Here is a 24,201-nt window from a genome sequence, read left to right as displayed (position 1 = left end):
GTCCGTTTTATTATTTGGTAGAATTAAGGATCTGCATTTTTACTAGATGTCTGTACTTTAGGTCCAGCTCAATTGTGGTTTGAAGGCAGAGCATGGATCTGGACTGCTGGGAGTCCTTGCTTGCAAAGCAGGTTCCCTCTGTTGAATAGGGAACAGCTGCTGTCATTGGTGAAGAGTGGCTGCAGTTACTAGTTACTGGTACTGGTCAGTATAGTGAGCTTCAGAAAGCATTCTTCAGAGCTGTTTTAATAAGTGAGTGTTTTAGGCTTTTATTTTGGGAAAATGTTGGTAAATGATGGATCCTAGAGGAGAAGGACAGTGTGTGCCTAACCATCACAAACTGCATTACAGCAGGAAGTGTGGTTAAGTGATTCTGATGACACCACGCAGAAATAGAGAACTGTTAGAAATTGTGAAGCTTCTGAGTATCGGGTTTTGATGCAGCATCTTCTCTGACCATACAAAAATATCAAAGAAACTTATAGACTTTGGCATATAAGAAAAAATAGAAATAGTGTTTAAAATGTAATTTCAAAATGTTTCTCAGAGATAAAGATAAGATACTTTGAATAGGCCTTCCTAGGTGGAGATTGGAGAACAAAAGCTATTAATATTTAGGTTTAGTTAGATGTGGCAGGTGAGAGATGTTTTTACTTCAGAAGTTGAAACTAACTAGGAGTCTTAGTTTATACATGGCCATAGAAAGCCACAGGGATAAACTTTTTGTAATCCACATGCCCTTTTAAAAGAATTTTTAAGAGTATGCGTAACTACGTTGAGAAAAGATAATATCTGCAGTCAGAAGGCCCAGAAGGAGGAAAGGGAAAAATTCAGTGACAAAGGATGTTTCAAACTTAGGAAGTTTAGCAGCAAAGTTGATTATTTTGCTGTCTTAAGTAACAGCTTGAGCGTCTGTTTAACATGTGTCTTATATATACATAGATATATTTTAGAAACTAAGCTTTGGTGGTCGGAGGCTGAGATGGAGGAAAAAATTTGTGAACAATCCAAATGCAGTAATAGAGCAGTTGCTTACTGCACATATTTTTCAAATATGAGGTATAATTGACATACAGGTTTTAGAAGATTCAATTTTTTAAGTAAATTGGTGAAGTTACAAAAGTCTGCAGTTTGCCCCAAACTTCTAACAGCCATAGACTTTAAAAAGCAAGTGGTTTATGAGTGGGAGTAGCAAGTAGGAAGCAGAACTCTTAAGCAGCATGTTAAAGACAATTGGCAGGGAGTATTAAGAGGAAACAACCTTCCTTTCCCCCAGACTTGCCTCTTTCTTTCTATTTTTGTCGCATTTTGTTTTACTTTGTTATATAATTTATTCTTAAAATAATGAAGTACGTTTGAACGCCAGATGAAGTACTGCAACTGCTGTGTACTAGGTGTAACATAGGAAATGGGTTTTTAGTCCTTTTACTCTTCTGAAAGCATTCTCTAGCAATTAAAAAATTTAAAAGAATAATGTGCTGTTGCAGACTTCATGTGGCTCATGAAAGGAAATTGCTGACATGCTTAGCCACCCATTTAACAATAAAAAGTACAAATACCAACAGGTACAAACTTTTTCCGTCAGTGTCTGTAACATCAGAGGAACTGTGGAATGTGGGGTAAATAACACTGAACTGTGTGTGTAACTGAAGTTGAGCTTTTCTTTGTCAGGAGAAAAAAGAGCAAGAGCCGAAGTCGAAGCCATGACAGAAAGAGGAGCAGAAGTAAGGAACGCAAACGGAGCCGAGATCGGGAACGGAAAAAGAGCAGAAGCCGGGAAAGGAAACGGAGCAGAAGCAAAGAGCGCAGACGCAGCCGGTCTAGGAGCAGAGATCGCAGATTCAGAGGCCGCTATAGAAGTCCTTAGTAGGTTATTTGTTCAGAGTTGCATGTGTGCTGCTTCATTGTTATAATATGGAAGGTTAAAATTTCACTCTGCTTTCTAAAGTGGTCAATAATTATAATTGAAAAGAAAGTGAGAGGTGAAGTTTGAAGAATGTCAGTAAATACAGAGTGAAAAAGAGGGTAGTAATACTCCTCTTCTAGTTTTCATTCTTAGCCAAGACAGCGATGGGAAAGCAAATGAAAGAATGTGTACAGCTGAGTGGAAAACTAAGTTTATCAAAATAAATATAACAACCAAATTCTCTCCATGTCCTAACTATTTAAAGTATATGAACTTGATGGCTTAACTGCCAAAAAATTAATAGTAGTCTGTTAATTTGGTTACAGGTTCGTACATTTTTTTTTTTGTGTTGCCAAAGATTTTTACTGTCTTGCTGTTCTTGAACATTAACTCCATAAATGGATATTCACACAAACATATTCCATGTTTATGCATCCAAACTGGGAGCATCTTGTTTTAGTAATGCCCATGTGTTGCAAATTTGCCCTGCTTTTTTCTCAGACTTGTTTAGAGGCTGACAAGAATTCTTTTGTTCTTCTCAGATATTTAGCTTGCTAGAACTTCAGCAGTAGGTGGTTCCAGGCATTTGTAAATCAATTCGCAAAAGATGTTTTTTCATCAGTATTATTTCTGATGGTTTGTACTGTGGCTCTCCCCTGTGCTTCCCATTGCCTCTTTCTGCAGAAATTCAGTGAGAACTGGGCTGTATCCTTGACTGTCATTGATTACCTGAGGCTGCTGTTTGTCTCTGCTGTTGTCTGGGTCTCATCTCAATTGTTGTCAGATCTTGGAATGCAAGATCCTGTTAAAAGAAGGCATTTGAAAAGGATGTGTATTTTTAATAATGTCATAATGCCATCCATGATAGAAAAATCTCTCAAGATGTTTGAGCAGATGGTGTTTACCTTCTGATAAATTGTAGGCTTGCACAATTTTATGAACATGAATGATTTTCTTTCGGCTTTTTGTGCTCTTGGACTACAAACAAAAACTTCCTGAGGTCTCAGGGTCCCACTCTGTGCTAAGTCATCTGGATGTTGGCATTTTCGTAATGAAAACCTTCTGCAGTTCCTGGGTCCCTTAAGGTGCAGTGGCATCCTGTGCATCGTCAGTCCTGTGCATGTGGGGATCATAATATATCAGCCCTGCTTTTCCTTTGTCTTGAGTATCAGAGCCTCTGTACATTGCTCTGGACTTCAGCTGTAAAGATTTCAGCAGTGCAGAGTTGTTTTCCTACAACTCTATTGCACATGTAAGATTACAGTAGCTGGTTGGGTTATGCCAATGCCACTGTTGTGACTCAAGGTACAGAGAACCTTGATCAAAAACTTGAGCATTCTGTCTATGCAGCCTGCTGGCATCCTTCCCTCCAGTGCAGTGTTGTGTGGAGAGGATGTCCTTTGTTTCATCTTGTAGTTGGGAGTTGCTTCGTTCTTCCAGCTGTGTTGGAGGGTTTTATTCTTTGTTTTTCTTGTCATTGGGTGAGAAGGTTTTTCACCTGGAGAAATTTGGGAGTTCAGTGTTCTGGTCTTCCAAAATAATTTCTGCAAGTAGAGGTTGAAAGTATTGATATTACTACAATAACCCATGCCTGTTTTAATGCACTGAGATATGTTATGCTAGAAAGGTAAGTTGTTGAAAGGGGTCTTTTTTGCTATCCTGACACTCTCCCGTAGCTGTTTTGGGTGATTGCTCTGGTGTTGAGATACAGTGAAAAAGAAACAGGGATAATGTAGTATGCTCTGAGGGTACATAGTTGTGCTATTCATTTGACAGTTTGTTCACTGCTTCACTTGCCAAATCATTGCTTTCACTTAACCAAGTAGAATTCTAGTGTGTTTGGATGGTTTTGTGGAAAACTGGTATTGGGCAAGCAGGTGTGTCCCAGAAGCTTTGGTGTTGACTGATGGCAGTCAGCAAGCAGTTGCTGTCATTCAGTTGTAGATGATGAATGGTCCTGTTAAAATGATAAACATTCCATCCAGAATTCTGGTTTTGGCTCTAAATGTGTGAAAGAGAAGGGATTATCAAGAGTTCCTGTTCAAGGCTCTTAAAATGCAGGGACCCACCTTTAAATCTGTATAACAGATGTTGAATTTCAGGGAGATGAAAACTTTGGTGATAAAGCCTCCTGCATAACCAGCCACCTTTGGATCTACCAATACTGAGCTTTCATTTGAAGAAGTTGTCTCTGTATCAGTGGCATAAGTTCAGTGTTTCAGAAGTGACTGCCAGAGTATTCTTTCTGGCTGGAAAATTGATTTTTGGAGTCTATCCTTGTGGGGCTGTTCTGGTAGTTCTGGGTTGGGGTTATTGCTGACAGGGTTGTAGCTGACTGCAGTATCTAGATCAAATTGCTTAATGGCTTCTATTTTATCTTATTTTTTATTCTTCCTCCTCCTTGTAATCTTTCTCATGAGCTTTATAAAGGGTCATTTTCAAGCTGATTTTCTGTAAACTGAGATGGTTTTGCTGCTGGGAGCAATTAGGAGGCATCTCAGCAGTAGTGAGATGAGTTTACCCTAGGTAATTCTAAAGGAGAAGGAGAGGAGAGTGCTACAGGAAACCTGAAAACTTTGAGTTTCTCACTTTAGGCTTGAAATGTGGTTAAATGTGGTTAGATGCTTTAATTTTAAATTAGGTTAAAATCAGGTGACTGTCTTGCACTTTTTAAGTGTTCATAGGGTTTTTTTCTCATGTTATTTTCACATATGTTGTCCCTTAAGTGTTACATAGCTGTATCATTAGGTCTCTTAGGAGAAAGAACTTGACTGAGTAGTCTTGCTTAGACATCTACTGGGCAAATCACAGCTGTTGCTAACATAAAGTAGAAGTCACTTCGACCATCCTGTTTCTATTCTGAAATCACAAATTTAGACAAAGCTTTTAGGAAAACAGGTTTATTACAATGATGACTGAAATTCCTTGTGATTCTCCTGGACTTTGTTAGCCAAAGTTTGCCAACATTTTGTCTGACAAAATGTCTGACTTTTTTTGTTGGAATCTTGAATATGAATGAGTAGGTAAAAGCTGATAATTTACTGGCTGTCTTCTGACCTGACTGCTATTGGGCCCTGTGGCATCTCTTAGGTTTTGTGGAAGTATGTGCTTTGGCTGCACATGAGTCTTTGACTTAGAAAGAAGGTGACTCCTAGACATAGAGATTAATGGCTTGTGGCATGGTGTTTCCGTACAGGTTAGCAGGAACTGGGCAACAATTGTAGAGACAGTAGAAGCAATGAAGAAACATTACTTGAGATCTACAGCTTTACAAGCAAGTCTCCTTAGAAAAACACAGGGAGAATACTGTTGAAAAGGGTAAACTGTTGATTTTGAGAAGGTAATTTGGGCTCTCACCTTGCCCTAGGCAGTTTTCTGCTTGGTCTGTTCCAGTGATCTGGGGTTTCTTAATGTTGGTCTCATGGAGTTCTGTAAATAAGATAGTACTAGTCAAGAAAGAAAATGGAGAATTTTGGAGTTGTGGTGGGTTGTGGGTTTTTCCTGCCCTTTTTTCTTCTTCCCTCTACCCCTACCCCCACTTTGTGCATGCATTTGAAAACTGTTACTTCTCAGTTGTGTTTTGGATTTGTTATTCATTAGACTTAGATGAATACTTTCAATATTTCTTTTACCTTTTCCTTGAAAACTCATGGTCTTAAGTATTTATTATTGTTTAGGTGGTCTGCATGTTAGTGTTCAGGAGTCACTGTAGTTGGTTTGTCTGGCTGCATTTGAATTGAAATGGAGAGCACCATGTTTTACATCTGTTGTGAAAGTGCAAGGTAGTAGTCCCATGTCTGATAAGAAGGTGGCCTCTAGATGCAGCTTTTGGCAGTTGTTCCATAGATACTGAAGTACCTGAATGGATACTCCCAGCAATAATTTGTCTGGACTTGAGCAGAAAAGGGAGTAATTTCTCGTAGGCAAAAAAAAGTCTGGTTTTGATCAACTGTGATCTCAACATGTTCCTGTGTTTTATGTCTTGTTTTCTCTCAGTAAGTAGTTATCTTCTCTTCATAAGTAGTTTCTAAATGGTCTTTTCTTTATTTTTTTTTCCAGTGTTGTACAGGGCCATATTTCCCTTGCTTTAACCTGGCCAGCGCAGTTTTGGATCTTGGCCCACTACTTCCACCTGTGTCATGACATGCTTAAAAAATGGGCATCCTCCTCCTTGTGGTGGATGCTGTGTTTAACTATAAGCATTACTGCTCCACTGAGGAGCAAGAAGACGTTTTTCAGACAAATTGCGTGGCCAAATGGATTTAGTGAAAGACTGCTTAATGTCTTCAGCCCACCGTGTCTTTCAGGGTGTTTTACATCAATTTGTAGGAGCAGCAAAAAGAATCAGTTGTGTACAGATGGAAAGCCAAAGCCCAGTGCACAGTGTTCAGTCTGTGCAGAGTGCCTCTGCGCTTGGTGGCGATACAGGAAGAATGTTAACAGGTGTTGTTCTTTGCCTTTTGAACAACTCTCTACCAGGAGATCAAATTCAGGGAGAGCATGATAGGACGAATCTTACTGCTCATGTCACAATCTGTTCCTGGGTGCCCCATTAGCTAGCAAGAGGACTGTCCTTAACATGGAAGCAAAGGGCAGATTACAGTTAGTTCTGAGAAACTCTGTGATGCCTGGAGAATTAAATCAGATTCAGTCAAGAGATTGGATTTCTTTTCTGGTTATGTGTCTGGATACAGCTGTCTGCTGGGTTCACTGCTTCTGTGGTTTGATGGCCATTAGGAATTTTAAGGGAGCTTCATTTACATATTTGCAGCACTTCAGTGGTTAGAGCCAAGACACCATTAGTGAATGTGTCCCTTGCAGGTGTCTGCATGGAGCCGCTTTGGTTTGCTCTTGTATCTTAAATTTCTTGGAACTTTTGATTTTAAAATGTTACACTCAAGCAAGTAATCCTTCCAGTACCACTTGGCATACAGCTCTGAAGCTGAGTTCCACACCATGAATGTTATGCTTTGCAGTCATCAGTACGTAGAACTTGCATGTGGACAAAAAAAAAACCTGGTGAAAATGGTTATAACAGTAACTGTAGCTCAGAATAGTTTGCATATACAAATGTGCCATGACTGACTGTCTCATGAAGAGTCCTGTATATTCTGGGATTTTGTGATGTAGGTGAAAGTGGGAGGGGATCATATTCTTTTCCTTATGGTCTGAAGTGCTGCATTTATTGGTAAACAACTGATTATTTGATGCATGCTGTGGGTGCTGCTGATCTAAATGCTGACAAGTTCAGAGGCAAGGATGGGTGAGCACTTGGGGTGTAATGTGAGCATAGACAGGAAATTTTGAATTCAAGTACTCAGGTGTCTTGTCTTTTCTTCTGCCATAGTTCTGGTCCAAAATTCAACAGTGCCATCAGAGGGAAGATTGGTCTGCCTCACAGCATCAAATTAAGGTTTTTGCCTTTTCTCTGTTTTTCATTGCATCATTAATAGGTTTTGTTTAGAAGTAAGAGTGGTATATTGGGAGGTTTTCCTGTAATCTTGTTGATCTTTCTTTTTAGCAGACGTCGCTCCAGAAGCAAAAGTCCTTTCAGGAAAGACAAAAGCCCTGTTAGGTATGACTTTTTACATGTGTTTGGGTTTGTTTGTTTTTGTTCAGTTGGCGTTGGAAAAGTGATGGCGAAATAATCTGTGACTACTTGCTCTCCAGCTTACACTCATAAGTGATGCTGGAATTCATTCAGAAAGCCAATGAGAAAAGAGCATGGATAGTATGTTGCTTTCTCCCCATGTCATAAAAGGTTGTAAAGAATGTCAGTTTGTGAAACAAGTCTTTATTTGTTTGTTTTTTGTCTTTCTGTATTTTCAATCTTTTCCCCATTATTTGTGATTTAAATTAGCTTTTCTGCTGAATTGTACTTAATAATCTAGAGTATGGAATGAAAAAGTACAAAAGCTGCTTTTTGCTGTCCAGTATGTATTAGTGTTATTTGTTGAGAGGCTATATGCCTCTGCAATCCAGGAGCTGCTTATCCATTCTTAGTCTTCTCATTTAAGGGAATAGGATTTAGATAGCTGCTAATGAGATTATTCTCTTACATTAATACAGCCAAATTTCACCAGTCTCATTTTGTTTTTCAATGACTGGCAAATTCGTACTGAGATAATTATGTTTAAATTTTTATTGTGTTTTCTAAGTGATTAATATCTATGTGGTTCATTTAATAAAAATACATACTCTACATGGATGGAAGCTCAATCCAGGATACACCATGCTACTTCTTATGTAACTTGTACTTGAGTACAAGTCAGATTTTAGATTTGAAGCTTTAATATGTTAACAGTGGTGCATCTAATTTCAGCTAATAAATAAAATTTTTGTAGTTCTTAATGTGTCAAGGATCAAAGTAATTCACTGTTCATACTTCTTTATGGGTTAACAAGCTGAAATGAATAGAATGAGGACTGTAAGTTCTATTTACATGGATGTCAGTTTGTTTTATGTGGTGGCTGTAGTGACTCCAAAGTGAGTGGGTAAATGCAAGATGTGAGTTGGTGAAGCCTAGCCCACACTACTTGTCTGAGAATTTGAATAGCTGGTCTATGCTAGTTTGTCCTGTTTGCTTTTGTGTTCTTGTCCTTCCGTCTTTTTGATGAAAAGGGCATGTAAGCTCCATAGTGGTACCTGGTACCAGTTCTGGACGGTAGCAAAATGGTACCTCAGTTAATGCTTTTGCACATAAAATAGAATTTTCCCGTCATTTTTGATGCTTACAGGTGAAATAGGATATTCAGTCATAACATACCATGTTAATATTTGGTATTCCCTTCAGTTCTTTATTCTGCCTTTTTTTTTTTGATACAGCAGGCATTTTTTTCCTATCAGACTGTGAAGTACTGATTGTTTAGTGTATCATGTGTGGGCCGGAGATGAGTTATCTTAATTCAGTTGATTTTTTTAGCTGAACTTTACTCTTTCTAGAGAACCTATTGATAATCTTACCCCTGAAGAGAGGGATGCTCGAACAGTGTTCTGCATGCAGTTGGCTGCAAGAATTCGACCAAGAGACCTGGAAGAGTTTTTCTCTACAGTAGGGAAGGTAATTGATAAGGAAGTTAAAATCATTTTGAATTTTGCCGCAAGCTGTCCTAGTACGACTTAGTACAGGTTTGGTATTTTTTCAGAATTGTAAGCATGTGGCTTTCTGGAGCTTCCTGTACCTGTGCAAAGAGGGATTAATAATGAACTAATTATTAAAAGCTTTGAACATGAAAATGTAGTTTCTCAGTAGATGTTTGTTCATGTGATGTGAGGCAAAATATGTCAGTGCAATTCTGATTCAACTTCTTTTTTCAGATAGGTCAATCAGTTATAGTGTCATTTGAAAATTCATGTAACTTCTAAGTTGGAAAAACTTCATTTATTCTATCAACTGTAAGGTTCTGGTGTAAAGCATTAGAGTGTTGCAAGTTCTGTCACATACGAAACAGAGCAGCTTTAGTGCTAGCTTGCCTTTGGGCTACGTTTGTTACAAAAGGTGTATGCTGCTATAGAATTAAAGCTGTTGGCTTGGCAAATAATTCCCAGTGTTAATGTGTCTGAGAAATAGGCAGCATTAGGTTTTCTCCTCTTTCTCTAAAAGTATTTTCATCTCTGTTGTTGCCATTCAGGTTCGTGATGTGCGAATGATTTCAGATAGAAATTCCAGACGTTCAAAGGGGATTGCTTATGTTGAATTTGTTGATGTTAGTTCAGTGCCCCTGGCAATAGGACTGACTGGACAGAGAGTCCTGGGTGTACCTATCATAGTACAGGCATCACAGGTAAGGAATTGTAAACCTCATTTTTGTTCATGTAGAGTTATGCTTCTTGTATTTTCATGAGAAACTTAATGTTTGAAAATTTAGCTACCACTGAGTGTTTGGAAAACCTTAACAAGGATGATTATTTAAGCTAGTGATAATGGACTTTTGTTTCCCATAGATAACAGGCAAATTAAAGTGATTGAAAGTTGTGTAAAGGTATTAGGAAAATGCAGATCTTAAGCAAGTAGCAATAAAGAAATTGTTAATAGTGTTACAGAAGTGAAGGCTATATTGTGTATGCTTTCCAGATAATTTCCTGGGTAGAAATCAGAATTTTGCATGAAGTTGTTTGATTTGAAGGCTCTTGAAGTCTCTAGTCTCTGTACTTGGTCATGGTCTTGGGTTTTGTAGCTCTTAAGTTCAAGTCTGATGAATAGACTGCAGATCATACAAAAGTTTCTGTATGTTTGGTGAACCTTCTAGTTTAGGTCTGATAGATATTTACTTCTTATGTTGGGGATTTTTTATTGCTTTCTTATCAAAGATGAATTTTTATTTTCTCCTTAGGCAGAGAAAAACAGAGCAGCAGCAATGGCAAATAATCTGCAGAAGGGCAGTGCTGGTCCTATGAGGCTCTATGTGGGATCATTACACTTCAATATAACTGAAGATATGCTTCGAGGAATCTTCGAGCCATTTGGCAGGGTAAACTTTATTTTGGCATGTCGTGTTAGTTTATTTAAAAACCTAGCTTAATTGTAGAACCCTAGCAGCTTCTGGAAATAATTCATCTTCATACTCACAAAACACCTTTAGCTTTCTTGCACTGCTGCGCCCATGCATCCACAGGCCTTAGGTATGTGCGTAGTGTTGGAGAGCAGATGAGAACTTAGATTTGTGATGGTATCCAGTGAATTTGAATAGCAGGTCTTAGAAAGTTCAGAATTCAGTGAATACCTGAAATTAAGGAGTAGGGGAAAAAAACCCTTGAGACCAGACAAATTGTATCTTTCCCTTTCAGGATTGTGAATGGGAGCCCCATTTCACGGGTTAAAGCACAAAAATCAGAACTGGGGATGAGGTCTCTGATCTATCATCTATTTCTGATGACTTTTTGCTGCAGCTTTGGTTGATGTTAAGACCATAAATTAGCAGTGTGTCCTATACACTCTGAAGTGGGCCCATTCTTACTCCAGAACATTGAGCAGCAGGTGCAGCATGGTAGTAAGTTTATGTGGAGAGAATTATGGAAGCGTGCAGATAAAACCTGAAGTTTCCTGTAGTGTTACAATATGTTAGCCCTACTGTGCTGGGTACTGGTGTATATATCATTTACATGGGGGAAAAGTTAGATATTCAATATACTTCTTAATGGGTAAAAAGAAGTCTGTTAATGTTTGAGGTTTTTGCCTACTGTGTTTGGGTATAAACTGCCTCATATACATATCGTATATACTTTTCTCATGCCTTATTCAGACTCAATATGCCTATCCCTTTAAATCTCTTGCACAAAACCCTAGGAAATTGCTACAGTTGTTTAAATTTTAATGTACCTGGCTGCTCTTCTGGTGGTTTGGGGATTTTTTTCTACCATCGAGGTCTGGCAGTAGGATTAAGGTAGTTTAGGAGGCTTTTATGGAGACCTGTGAAGACCTCTGCTTCTTCCGTATACTCCAGTTCTTCCCAATGCTACTTTATGGCTAATTGATAACTCAGCAATGTGTTTTAAATTCAGTAACTGTAAGCTTCTAGGAGTTCCTATGTACCAATAGTTAGTAAAATATACAGCTTTTTCTTAAAGATCTTCAGTCAGGCATACTGCTTTTCTTAGTTTGTAAAACAGAGTTTCTCAGCATATAAAGTGCCGTGATCAGTGTGTTTCAGTTACGATCTGATCATGTCTGCGTGCTTCTTAGTCTGCTAGAATTCTGCATCAAGCCTCTACCCGTAGATGAGCTGAAAACCCTTACATTTACTTGCTTCTCTTACTATCCAAGTACCTATTTAGCTGTCTGTGTACTAATTTTGAAATGAGGAAGGAATGAGAAACTAATTTAAAAAATGTAATAGTTTCGCATACATGTATGTATATTTGACAGAGCTGTTTTCATGTTGTGTTCTGGTATCTTGGAGTTCGTTCCAAAATGTCTGTTAATAGCTTTATTCTTATCTCTAGATTGAAAGTATTCAGCTCATGATGGACAGTGAAACTGGACGCTCAAAAGGATATGGATTTATTACGGTATGACTAGAATTACCAGGTTTCTAAGATAATATCTGATTTGTAACCTTCCTATGTAGGAGTATATCTCTATATGTGAACCTTCCTGTGTATATCTGAGTGGTTATATAGTAGCAATCTAAACATAATAAACTAAGCATAATCTAAATTTGGTACATATGCATAGGGGTACTAAATAGCTGCTCGATAACTATATATATAATTTCAGAAGTGCCATGTTGCAGGATGCATCACTGGCTTTTTTCTTTGTTTCTGATGGTTGTCTGTGTATTGAGAATGAGCAGTGAATATGTTTAGGTGGGAATAGTTTCCTCTGTAGTTAGTGCCTGCAAAAGCAAATGTTGTCTTCTGCAGGTAAAGACACTAGTAAAGACTGGTGTTTTTTATAGCTGAAAATAATTTAATTTGAGCTTTTTAGGAGAAATAATAGGGGCTGCAACTTTCAGTTAAAAACATCTTTCCTCTTTACCCTCAGGTACACAGTTTTGTGAACTTGAGTTTAACTGACCTGGCAATTTGTCATGAGGAAAAAAGTCTCGGGACCTCTGGCACGTGGACACAAATGAAACCAAACTTATTATATAGTTCATACTTGATGGCTTTAACACTGATAAAATGCTTGTGTGTTTATTTTGATGTTTTGCAGCATAAAGCAGAATATCTGTTATGAATAACCTGTAAATACCATGGCAGTTGTAAGGTTTCAAAGGAATTGAGTGTCACTCTTGAAAGAGAGCCACAGCCATGACTTCTGTTGATTGCAGTATCTAGATGCTATAACTTCAACAATATATTTAAATATATAGTACCTAACTATGAGAGAGTAAATACCAAAATATGCGTGTGTTTGGTTTAAATGAAAAATTCTGAGCATGTGTATATTAGCTTGTTGCTATTATCTTAAAGAGTTTCTCCTATTTGTGTAATTGTGGATATTACATATAGTAGAATTGTTGCCCCTGTAGGCAAGTATTACTGAATTTGTGTTTTTCCAAATCACAGTTCTCAGACTCTGAGTGTGCCAAAAAGGCCCTGGAACAACTCAATGGATTTGAGCTGGCTGGAAGGCCAATGAAAGTTGGACATGTTACTGAGCGTACTGATGCTTCCAGTGCTAGCTCATTTTTGGACAGTGATGAGTTGGAACGGACTGGAATTGATTTGGGAACAACTGGTCGCCTTCAGTTGATGGCAAGACTTGCAGAAGGTGTGTGCAATGTTGGATAACAAGTGTGTGAAGAAGTTTGCAGAATTTGAATTAAAACACTCCACAGAACTGTTTGGATAAATGAATGAAACATTTAAATGCGTGGTATTTTTTCTTTTGACAACAGGAATATTTCTGATGCTTCTGTTACTGCTAGCTGAATGAAAGGGCTTGCTCCAAGGTCTCTCTGTGTTCTGTTCCAGGTACTGGTTTGCAGATTCCTCCAGCTGCACAGCAGGCTCTGCAGATGAGCGGATCTTTGGCCTTTGGAGCTGTGACAGGTAAGAAATGATTACCCATATATATTTTTTTTAAATTACTTTATAAATTTAAGAGAGGAGGTATTTAACTATGTTTTTTGGTCTTTTAAATTGAAAGTGCATTTTGGTCTTTTAAAATGAGGTATTGCAGCGTGTTTTACAAACTGTAAAGCACTGCAAAATCATAAGCAAATAACTAATGATAGTATATCAAAATTTAGATGGGTGTGATTCACTTTGCATATTTTTCCAAATTTGCTGATTTTCACCCCAAACTTTCCTCTCTTCACTCTTCTCTGTGCTAGTGGGGATTTCTATGTTCTACTGCAGTATACGTGTTGACTGTTAAAAATGGCAGGCTCAGAATTAGAAGGGGATTGACCCCTGTAGAAAAGCAGAGTTGTACGAGGGGCAGGAACGTTATTAGGACTTTATGGGGAACACATCATAAAGATGGCAGCAGCGTTTTTACAGCATATGTCCTTGTGAGGAAAGACATTTCATGTCAGGGTATGTGTGTGTTGCTTGGATTTGGCTATAGTTGTATGTGTGTTCTGCAGGTGGGTATGCTGGAATGAGGCTGAGGGATGTCATTGCTGCTGCTTAGTTCATAGCTGGTCTAAAAAACAAGCTATTAATGGGGTCTTCAGAACTGGAGCAGGGAGTAACCTCCCTGAATGTTTTTGGGTTGGGTGGTTTTTTGGTTTTTTTTTTTTCTTTTTTTTTTTTTTTTTTTTTTTTTTTTTTTTTTTTGGGGTTTTTTTGGTTTTTTTGGGGTTTTTTTGCTACTTTTGGGTAATACTACGAACAAGGGATACGAAACTGTCATAAACAGTAGAAAGGACCTGAATGTCACAAATAACCAGATGCTGGAATGTGTGGGACATGTCAGGAAAGTAGCAAAGAAAAGGTAGCATTGTTGTTTGCCTTCTGGCAGAGCTTGTGATGGAAATGATTCAGACTTAATAAGATAGGTCTGAATCAGGTTACTGAAGGTCAGGTGCAGTCTTAAGAAGAGCATACACATGAAGCTGTAGACAGTTGCTAATAGAATATAGAGTTGTTCTACAGATGTGCCCTTGGAAGGAAAAGGAGCTGGCCAGTGACAGAAAAATGTCAGTTGCCTGTTTGAGAAGGATGAAAAAGATACAGTAGTGAGGAAAAAGTGTGACTAGTCCAGAAAGAGAAGGAAAGCTAACCACTGCTGAAGTTAGATCAACATTTATGCAGGTTATAAAGTGGTGTGGCAGTCTCATGTAAAAACACGTCAGCAATTAGAAATGAGAATAGTGTTTTAAAAAAACAACATTCCTTTTCCTCCCCCTGCATTTTAAACAAGGTAAAAAAAAATCCAAGCTCACTAAATCAAGAACATGGCCAAAAATGTCTGACACAGCTGAATGGTTCAGGTAGTATGGAATCAGCATGAGAAGACATGGCTGTGGAGAAATAAATGATGAGGCTGAATACAGGTGTTAGAAGAAGATGCATGTGTAGCAACTGTGGAAATAAAGGTGGTTAGGGGTAGCATTGTTCATTCCACTTGTATTGTACAAAAGGAATGATGCAGACATGTGCAACTTAAGTAACTTTGGAAAAAGATAAAGCTTTTTGCTGCCGTAGAGTCATGAGCTATCCCCAAAGTGAGATTTGGTTATGGATTAAAGATCTCTTTACTCTTGTTAGAGAAAATAACTACCAGGAATTATGTCATTGTGGGAGACTTTAACTTCCCCGATACAGATTGGAGAAGAATTGCTAGTAATAATGGTGGGGCCCAGATATTCCTGGATGTGATATCCGACAAATTTCTTCATCAAACACTCACTGACTCATGAAGAGGGGATGCTATTTTAAACTCAATTTGGTAAGTAATGAAGATGTTATGGATGAGACTAGAAATGACCATTGACTTGAGGGATCATGAGTTGCTCACATTTAAATGGAAGGATACACAAACTGGTCTAACTGATGGTTGAAGAAACAAGGCAATTAAGTCATCTGGTCTGAGCAACTTGGGTGTTTGAACAGGCAGGATGTGAAAAGTTTCTTCTGTTTCACATTGCTAATGCTGTATTGGATCTGTATTCTACAGAAAGAAGAAAAAGTTCTGTTAGTGTGATCAGCTACCACAAAAGAAATAAGGAATGATCCCACAGCCTATGAAGAATAGGAAAAATGACTGATAATGAAACAAGATTTTTAGTTTAGGAAACAGATAAAAAGATAATTGTGTGCCAACAGTCAGATTGAGTTAGACATTGTTAAAGTCATGAAAGCAATAGATGAAAGTTAATCAGGTCTTGAAGAAAAAAAGAAAAAACAGGAAGTGGGACGCAGTTGAATGAAAAACTACTCCCAAGATGTTTCTATGTATTTAGTTGCCTCAGCTTGTAGTGGGGATACTGGTCATAAAGTTTAGAATTTGAGGAAGGTAAGCTAGGAATATGTAGTTTAAAAATAAAAAAGGAAAATTATTTCAAAGGTAGTAAAAAGCTAAAAGAGGCTAATATATGCAGTTCAGAGGAGTAAAAGTCCCATGGAATGAGTGATGGAATACATGTATGAAACACGAGTTCTCATCTCTGGTATTGTCGATAAACATTTTAAGTCCATGATATGGTACAGAGCTGAAACATGTGACTCTAAATTTCACTTGAAGTACACTTGAAGGAAGAGGAATGTGGTCTGGCCAGATTCTGGTCCCGTTACTGAGCAGACATTGCTCCTTCAGAAGTCATACAAAAGAAGGATAAACTGGAGAATATTTTGAAAGTGTAGCATACCATCAGAAACTGTATTTAAAGACCAGCAGTCATTGATAAAATTGCCTTTCCTTGTCAGAGGAGGAGCAGCTTCTTGCTGATCTTTAGACTTCTGTCATTTGGAGAAGTGGATAATAAACGGGAGAAGTGAATAATATAGGAAGTACAGGGTGTGTCAGGAAGCTGGCTCAGAGAAAGAAGGATTTTTTTTACAGGTGAAACTTGGGAAAGTTGGAGGCTATTGTTAAAGCCAAAGTTCAGATGTTGGGCTGGTCTTGTGTAATATTTACATGAATTAAAATGGTCACCAGTAGAAGTGAGGTGAATAAATGCGTAGGTGCTGTCAATAAGAAATTCTTGGGGTGTTGTATATTGTTCACCTCTTCAGGGTTATATCAAATTCCACTCTCATAGTCTGGGAGCTTAGCAATTGAAGAATGGCCCGGGAGGAGGAGAATATCTAAATGCTTCAGTTTATCAGTGCCAGAACATGACCTGGCAGCATGATACATTGTTCAAATATTAGCTGTGTTCCTAGAGGCAAGTAGGCCTGAGCATCTGAGGTGTAATAAATACATCTGCAAACACTTCTGATAATCCATGTTCAAGAGGGAGTCAATCAAACTACAGTAGAGAAGGTAAAGAATTAGTTCTAGGGGACACCTGAGAATTTGGCCATCCAGAAGGAAAAAGAATTTGAAGCTGAAGAGTTGTCACTGTGTACTCCCTGTTCTCTTTCTGAACATAGGAAATTTAAAATAGCCTATAGAACATTTTTCTAATGTTTTGTGGGACAAAGCATTCCTTACATGTAGAAGGAGCTATCTTTTTATGGAAAAAAATTGATATGGTGCACTGCAAAAGAGGAGGAGATACTATTATCATCCTGGACCTCTGTTTGGTCTCTGTTCTAAGTAATGACTCTAGATGCTGGGCAATGTTTGGCAGGCTTTGGCCTATTCAAAGCCATCTGGATTTCAAAATAAACTTTTTATTTTATGACACAAAATGCTTTGATAGATAGGTCTGTATTTCTGCTTTCTCTGTACGCTAAACATGTACTCCCATTGTGCTAACTTGTCCTTAGAGATGTTACATAAGAACATACTGAAAAAGCTACTTTGATCTGAATTGGTCAGATGTATTAGTTTTAGTTTCTGCATACTATTTAAAACTACATGTATGAGTTGAGAGTATAGAGTGACAGTTAATTTCTTAATTCTGAGTGATTTCAGAAGTGAGAGGACAGGACCGTTCTTCAGTCATGAGCAACAAGAGAATCCAGTTAGTTGATAAAAGATCTGGTGAGCAGCAGGTTATGTTTCAAACGTGTTAAATAATTAACCTGTGAAACTGTTGCACAAGATAGTGGTAGCTGACTTTGCTGTGTTTAGAACAGATACTTGGCTGTGGACAGAATTTGTGTTGATGATATGTGCAGGTTTACCAGGGTTTGGTGCAGGAATTCTGGAGCATTTGGTTGTAGAGCCTCAGGCTGACCCACATAGACAAGTTCTGCTGGACATCATGGATTGGAATTGCAGCAGGAAAAGTGTCTATCCACATCTAAATTGGGAGTTCAGATATTTGCTGATTTCTTTAAAACGCCTTTGTTTTCAAAAGAATGTGAGTATTAATTAACTAGGTAATTAGTTACTGATTTGGCCAAGACCATGCAGTTTCTGCAGAGAATAGAGGCTAAGGCAGCCTTTGCTATTGTGATACTTCTCATGCTATTGAGGTGAGGACTTTGTTGGTTCAGATCTGGATGGAGAAATTGCCAAATATGGCCAGCTCTTTTTACAACTCAGCCTTCAGAGCTTACTCCTTCCAGCCCTTGCTTTTCAGTATGTTTCCTGGTACGTGTTCTTTGCAAAACGATTGGAAAGGCACATGAGGAAAATCTAGAGAAAAACATTTATTTCTGTTGGTTCTTCAGTGTCGTGGAGGAGGTTTTATTAGAAAGGGGAAAAGTATGTTGATACCTGGTGCCTTCAGGTATTTCCAGGTAAGCTTGGAAGCTTACTTGGTGCTCATTGCTTTGCTACTCTCTAAATGAGTGAATTAAGGCAATTGTTTCAGTTTTCCCACACCTAGTGTCTGTTAAATGGAACCGTGATTGAAGGGGCTTATACTTACAGTACTTGAATTCTGAAGTTTTCTGTTAGTTCAAAGATGTTGTGACTTGAAAATGGCTTCAAAGTCTGCATTTGTTTGTTCCCATCCCTTTGGATTGGGACAAGTGTATGTTAAACAAGTAAATAATGTTTTCTAGGCAAATTACATGTTCTGAACACTGGAAAATGTTTTGAATTTGAAAAAATAACACAGTTACTTGTATCATTATGCCATCTATAAGCATAGCAGATGAAATATTGCCTTATTCTACTTGAAATGAAATTTGATAACTGATTTAAGAATGCTTGGATAGCTGTGTGCTTATAACTGCTTCCTGGTAGTAAAGATGTTGGTGCTGACATACAACTCTCATGCATGTCAGAATTGCTGTAATTATTTTCTCATGGAGTAAAACATGTCTTGTAAAGACCTCAATCACAGCAAAAGCAAGTTTGGAGGGATACATTGAATTAAAGGTACACAGTCATGTCTGTCCTTTTAAGGTATTGTATCTCTTTAAAATGCTTTGTTGTCACAGAATCTGTCAAGTACAGAGCATTCTAGTAGATAAGCTGAAATTAGTGAAACTACTCACAACTAGAGAGGAACAGTGATGCTGGAATAAGCTTTTAACCACAGAAATACAAGCTGAACAACATGGCTGGCAGGTGATGATACAGTGATGCTAGCAAGCATACTAATTAACTTCTCTGTATTTTTCTTTAGATTTACAAACGAGACTGTCCCAGCAGAATGAAGGTAAACTAGCATTTGTTATGACTTGTAATTAGTAGATTTTATTTCAGGTGTCTCTAGGGGAAATTCTTCTGGTATAGGGTTTGCCCACACCTGAGAAATTGTGTTCTCTTAGTTGTCTAGTTGTCTCTGGGGAATCATGCTGTGATTGATTTTTTGACTGAAAATTCTTGGTAGCGTTTTCTCCAGTGTTGGTAGCATTCCCCAGCCATATCCTAGTCCCAGAAAATGTGTGGACTGGTATTTGTGGTTGGGTAGTGGTGTTCTCCCTGCCTTAGAGGAGTTATTTGAGAATCAGAAGTTTGGGTTTATTGTCTCTGAGTTGCTCCTTATCTGACTGCACAACCCTTAATGTCTGAATTATATGGGGAAGGCAGCTGTTGTTGCAGCTCCATTCACGGAAGCCTGAAGCCTGTGGAAGGGCAGCCTGTGGGACAGTGTTTAATGTAATGTACTGGCATGATGAGCAGCAATAAATGACAAGTAATAATTTCACTGTTATAGGGAGAGAGCAATTTCAGGTGTCAAATGTTTCCTTCAGTCTGCATTTTCAAGTGATGAAGGTGCAGGTACACTTCTGATGCATAATTCAACATGCTTAAAGTAGGTTTTAAGAATTTTCAAGGCTGTCTTTGCTTTGCTGTCCAGTCAGCTGGGATGGTGCTGTCCTGAGCTGCTGCTGGGCTTTTGTGAAGAGCAAAACATTAAAGGTGCTGCTGACATACAACTCAGGCATACATTTTAGATGCAGATGCATGCCTTTTAATGTTCAAATGGAAATTCTGCCAAAATCAATGTACACAATTATATTTTCACTTTTCAGGTTCAACTGTGATTTATAGTGTGCTGTTTTTTGTATTGATCAGTTTAAATATATCTATCATCAGTAGTGTCTGGTTCTGAGTTTTGCTTTCCTGCCTTCAACTTCTGTTTAGTCAGAGCTGTTTCTATTGTGCTGAATAAATTAGAGCCATGCATAGCAGGTTCTTAGATATGCTAATGGAGTTTTTTTTTCTGTTACAACAGTTCTGGCTGCAGCTGCTTCTGTACAACCACTTGCAACACAGTGCTTCCAGCTTTCCAACATGTTTAATCCTCAAACGTAAGTGATTTATCATTGTCTCTTTGGCATTTGTCAGTGACTCTAACGTTTAAGAAAGAAATCAAAATGTTGCAAGAGTGTGTTTAATGGGTTTTGTGGGTGGATTTTGTGTGAATGATATCTGTCCTGTTTTTCCTTCCCATGTACAGTGAAGAAGAAGCTGGCTGGGACACCGAAATTAAAGATGATGTGATTGAGGAATGTAACAAACATGGAGGAGTTATCCACATCTATGTTGACAAAAACTCAGCTCAGGTATGCCTACTTCCAGGGGGGACACACTGCGCAGATGTTAAAAGCTCTGTTGCTCTATTTTGTCTAGGGGGAGCATTACAAATATGAGGCTTTTCCTAAACTGTACCTAAATGTCTTAGTTTGTGCAGAATGTAGGTGGTTCCCTCCTATTGTGAATCATTGTGTGTAACTTGGATGAGCAGCTTTCTGGTGCTGCTCTTACAGGTTTACCCTGCTGAAGTTGCTGTAGAAGAACAGTGACCAGTTCAGGCATTTGGCATTTCCCTTAAGCTGTGCCTTTCCCCCAAGTCAGGGACTTCAGTTTCCTCTTTCTAGAGCACAGGCTTCAGTACAAAAGGGCCCTTCCTCCAACAGAATTACAGCGTAAGGTAAATGTGTGCCTCATCCCATGCTTAGAAACAGTTGTGGTCGCTGACAACATGAAGGCCTTGCAGTGGACAGTCTGAGGGCCTGGAGTTAGAATAGGGAAGAGAGAGACCGGTGCTGCTGACCAAATTCCAGATTAATGCCTGCATCTTAAAGTGGTGAATATATTTTTCTTCTGACTTCACCTTGTTTACATAAACCCCAGACTGGTTACCTCTTCCCTGTATTTCAGCTCTTAGACTGTATAAACTCTGAAAGGTCTGTAAATAGGTTAACTGTCTTGAACCCTTTTTTTAAAGAATTCATAGCCCAAACAAAACTTCAGTTTTCAGATGGTTTCACAGTTGGGTTAATTTCTATCGACTCTAAAAGTGTCATCTTATGTTCCATGCTAAGGTATAAGGCTGAAACCCATGTTCCTGTTGATGTGCTTAGGTGTGATTGTTCTGCCCTGGTGATCCATTTAGCACTCAGCCATTGCTGTCTTGTGCAGTTTCCCCAATATCACCTAAAACCCTTTCTTGTGGGTTACAGAGAGGTTAGATAGGAGCTGCAGTCTAGCACAAAAAACAATTGTGCTGCCTTACCTAGCATCTTGTAATCTTCAAGATCACACCTGTGGTCTTGGACCATTGGACTGATGAGAGGCAGAAACCTTCCCCATAATGCTTGTTATTTAGAGAAAATGAAGTTTTCTTTGACAGAAAGAAATCTAAAATAACCAACAACCCATAACACTTCCCACCTCCAAAAAACCCTCCCAACAACTAAACACAAAAAAATCACTGCACGACCCCCCAGAAAGACCACCACCCCCAAAACTACACCAGCCCTCAAGACACCTCACATAGGTTCTAAGCCCATGGAGCTGCAAAATTCTGTTTCACATAAGCAGGTGGATTTAAAAGAAGAAATTGCAGCATACTAAGTAATGAGTTAATGTTTCATAAAAAATGAAATCTGTTTTGTCATAGAAGTACAGCAGTGACACAGATATAAAATACCCACTGATAGTTTCCATTGTACCATTCTGTTTTCCAGGCTTAGATTCTGGGCACCTTCAGGGCTCTGTCCCAGACTTCTGTGCTGAGGGCTGTCAGGGGTTGGCTTATGAGGTTGTAATTTGTTGTGGATTAAACAGTTGCAGTCCCAGCTGAGTTCATCTGTGTGTTCTGCCGGGTGTTAAGGAAAACCACAGCTTTGTGTTCCTGCACCTCATTTGTGCATTTAAGCAGTTTAGGTGCCTTTGCAGGGGGAGGCTGAGACCAGAGCTCTGTATTTTGATTGATTCCTTGGTGCCTTAAACACCAGCCCTTAAGCTCAGGTTTGCCCCATGAGAAAGGAGTTACTTTAAATTGCAGTGGGAAGAGTTAATACCGGCTGATTAAAGCTGCTAAGGAAAGGCTGGAGTCTGTTTTTTAATGTACTATTTTCCTGAAAAATCTATTTCAGATAGAATTGATCTTCCTGGGTATTACTGATGGTTTGTTTTTAAGCAGGCAGCCAGAAAAATGCCACACATTACTGTAGGCATCTCTGTGTCTTGGAGTTGTTGGATGTGACTGTTGAGGTTCTCTGGATTAGGGAGGCACAGTGCTTGATCTGCAGATGGCAAACTCCAGGTGTCTGATGAAGTTCAAAGATCAGTCTGTCATGCACCTTGGGAACCATCTCAGGCTCTTCCTGCCCTGCAGGGATGGGATTTTCCCTTTGCCTCAGTTCTTGTTCAAGTAAAGATAAATATGCTGATGTTTATGGAGGAGAATTTTTATAGTGTCTGTCTCGCTTGAAGTGTTGCTTTCAATCTGGGGCAATGTGGAGTGCTTGGTTCTTGTGGAATACAGGCTGTGAGCTTGCATGTTGAGTGAAGCATACGTGGTTGAGGTTAGTAGCTTATAGGCCTTGGCAGCTGGGCTGCCCTGGGGGCAACCAGACCTTGTGCTGTTCTCTTTCACATGGTGTTAATGATTAGGAGCCTTTAGATCCTTTCTCTAAAAGGCTCTCAGGAGCAGCTCAGTGATTGCTGGTCAAATGCATGTTTGGGCTATCTTGCAAAATCCTATTTAGAAAACTTGAGGGCTGCAGTAACTGCCACAGTGGAGTAGTGCCTGTCAGTACCACTGTCCCCTTGTCTTGTGTTCATTCTGTGTCATGGATTAATGCCAGCAGGTGCCTGGTGGAATGGGTGTGGCTCTGTCCCAGCCAGGTCCAGGGGTGGCTGAGGAACAGCATTGGGGAAGTGTCTCTGACTCCTCACGGGCTGCACTATTCTGTCTTGCAGGGCAATGTGTATGTGAAATGTCCCTCCATCGCTGCTGCCATTGCAGCTGTCAATGCTTTGCATGGGAGGTGGTTTGCAGGTGAGTGTTCCATGTGCATGCCTACATTTAGTCATCCATTACAGAAATGACCAAACACTGATGTTTACTTTTTTCCTCTTGTGATTAGGTAAAATGATTACAGCAGCGTACGTACCTCTTCCAACATACCACAGCCTTTTCCCAGACTCTATGACTGCAACCCAACTACTGGTTCCTGTTCGACGATGAAGATTAATTTAGTCAGTTTTGTACATAGGTATTTTTTGGAGGAAGATTGAGTTATCTTTTATTTAGATAAACCTAAAGGAAAGGATTTAATGTCATTTTGTGTACACTTCCTGCTATCTTTAAAAATAAAATGAAGTAAGCAGAAATGCAGTGTGTTCATTCTCCCTAACTAGCATTTCCACTGTATACAAAGCTGTTGACTTCTTGTTCTGCCTTGTAATTCTTGTACATTGACAAAGGTGATCTGTAGGAACTGAGAAGTAGCTCATAGATAACAAGTACTCTGTAAAAGGCAGATGGGACATAATGACATTTTTTAATGTTTCATGAGCCTTTCTTTTAATGCAGCCAAGACATTTTACATTTCACTAAATGTGGGTGATCTGCTCAAGGGTAGTATCAGAGAGACTGGATGAAGGGACATATTTAGTGTTTTTGTATAAATGGAAAATCCAAAAAGCTACTGAATGCTGACTGCAGACAGCTACTCAGCTTGCTTTGTGCTGAAAAATTGTTAAGACTAGGAGGATTGAAGGGTTTTATTTCTTGATGGTAACTTTTGATTATTGTATCTGTAAAAGTTTCTTTGTAAATACTGTGAGGTGTGTCTAAGTTTCCAAACAAAACATCTCTGCATTTCCAGATTAGTTTCCACACACTCAGTGAGGCAGAGCTGGAGGATTTCAGCCAAGTCTGAAAATAGGTAGGAAATACAGAAAAGTGTTTTGTTCTGGTTGCATATAATCTTTGCTCTTTTTAAGCTCTGTGAGCTCTGAAATATATTTTTGGGTTACTTCAGTGTGTTTGACAAGACAGCTTGATATTTCTATCAAAGACTTTCATATTGCAACAATCTTTGTAAGAACCACTCAAATAAAATTCTCTTAAAAAGGCCTTCATGAAGTTTTA

The 24,201-nt window shown here is 38.8% G+C and overlaps 1 protein-coding gene across 9 annotated transcripts in view; it reads left to right on the top strand.

The window, feature by feature from the left end:
* RBM39 (RNA binding motif protein 39) overlaps positions 1-24,186 on the top strand; it is a 30,686-nt gene extending 6,500 nt beyond the window's left edge. For 2 of the 9 annotated variants that reach the window (XM_059862293.1, XM_059862295.1), the window contains 15 exons: positions 1,672-1,866; positions 5,966-6,349; positions 7,254-7,319; positions 7,428-7,481; positions 8,849-8,966; positions 9,538-9,690; positions 10,240-10,377; positions 11,849-11,914; positions 12,917-13,121; positions 13,325-13,402; positions 18,991-19,023; positions 20,047-20,122; positions 20,272-20,377; positions 23,025-23,103; positions 23,192-24,186. In XM_059862293.1, coding sequence (XP_059718276.1) covers positions 1,672-1,866; positions 5,966-6,349; positions 7,254-7,319; positions 7,428-7,481; positions 8,849-8,966; positions 9,538-9,690; positions 10,240-10,377; positions 11,849-11,914; positions 12,917-13,121; positions 13,325-13,402; positions 18,991-19,023; positions 20,047-20,122; positions 20,272-20,377; positions 23,025-23,103; positions 23,192-23,292 — 1,852 coding nt within the window. In that variant the 3' untranslated portion in view covers positions 23,293-24,186. Of the gene's footprint in view, positions 1-1,671; positions 1,867-5,965; positions 6,350-7,253; positions 7,320-7,427; positions 7,482-8,848; positions 8,967-9,537; positions 9,691-10,239; positions 10,378-11,848; positions 11,915-12,389; positions 12,794-12,916; positions 13,122-13,324; positions 13,403-15,067; positions 15,249-18,990; positions 19,024-20,046; positions 20,123-20,271; positions 20,378-23,024; positions 23,104-23,191 lie in introns of those variants that run through there. The other 7 variants (XM_059862294.1, XM_059862297.1, XM_059862296.1 and 4 more) reach the window with 7 other exon arrangements.
* Positions 24,187-24,201: the final 15 nt, after the last annotated feature.

The sequence above is a fragment of the Haemorhous mexicanus genome, chromosome 18, assembly GCF_027477595.1.
Source record: "Haemorhous mexicanus isolate bHaeMex1 chromosome 18, bHaeMex1.pri, whole genome shotgun sequence".
In the NCBI taxonomy this organism is placed as follows: Eukaryota; Metazoa; Chordata; class Aves; order Passeriformes; family Fringillidae; genus Haemorhous; species Haemorhous mexicanus.
Note: the sequence above shows the minus strand (reverse complement) of the source record. Positions and strands in the feature narration are given on the sequence as shown.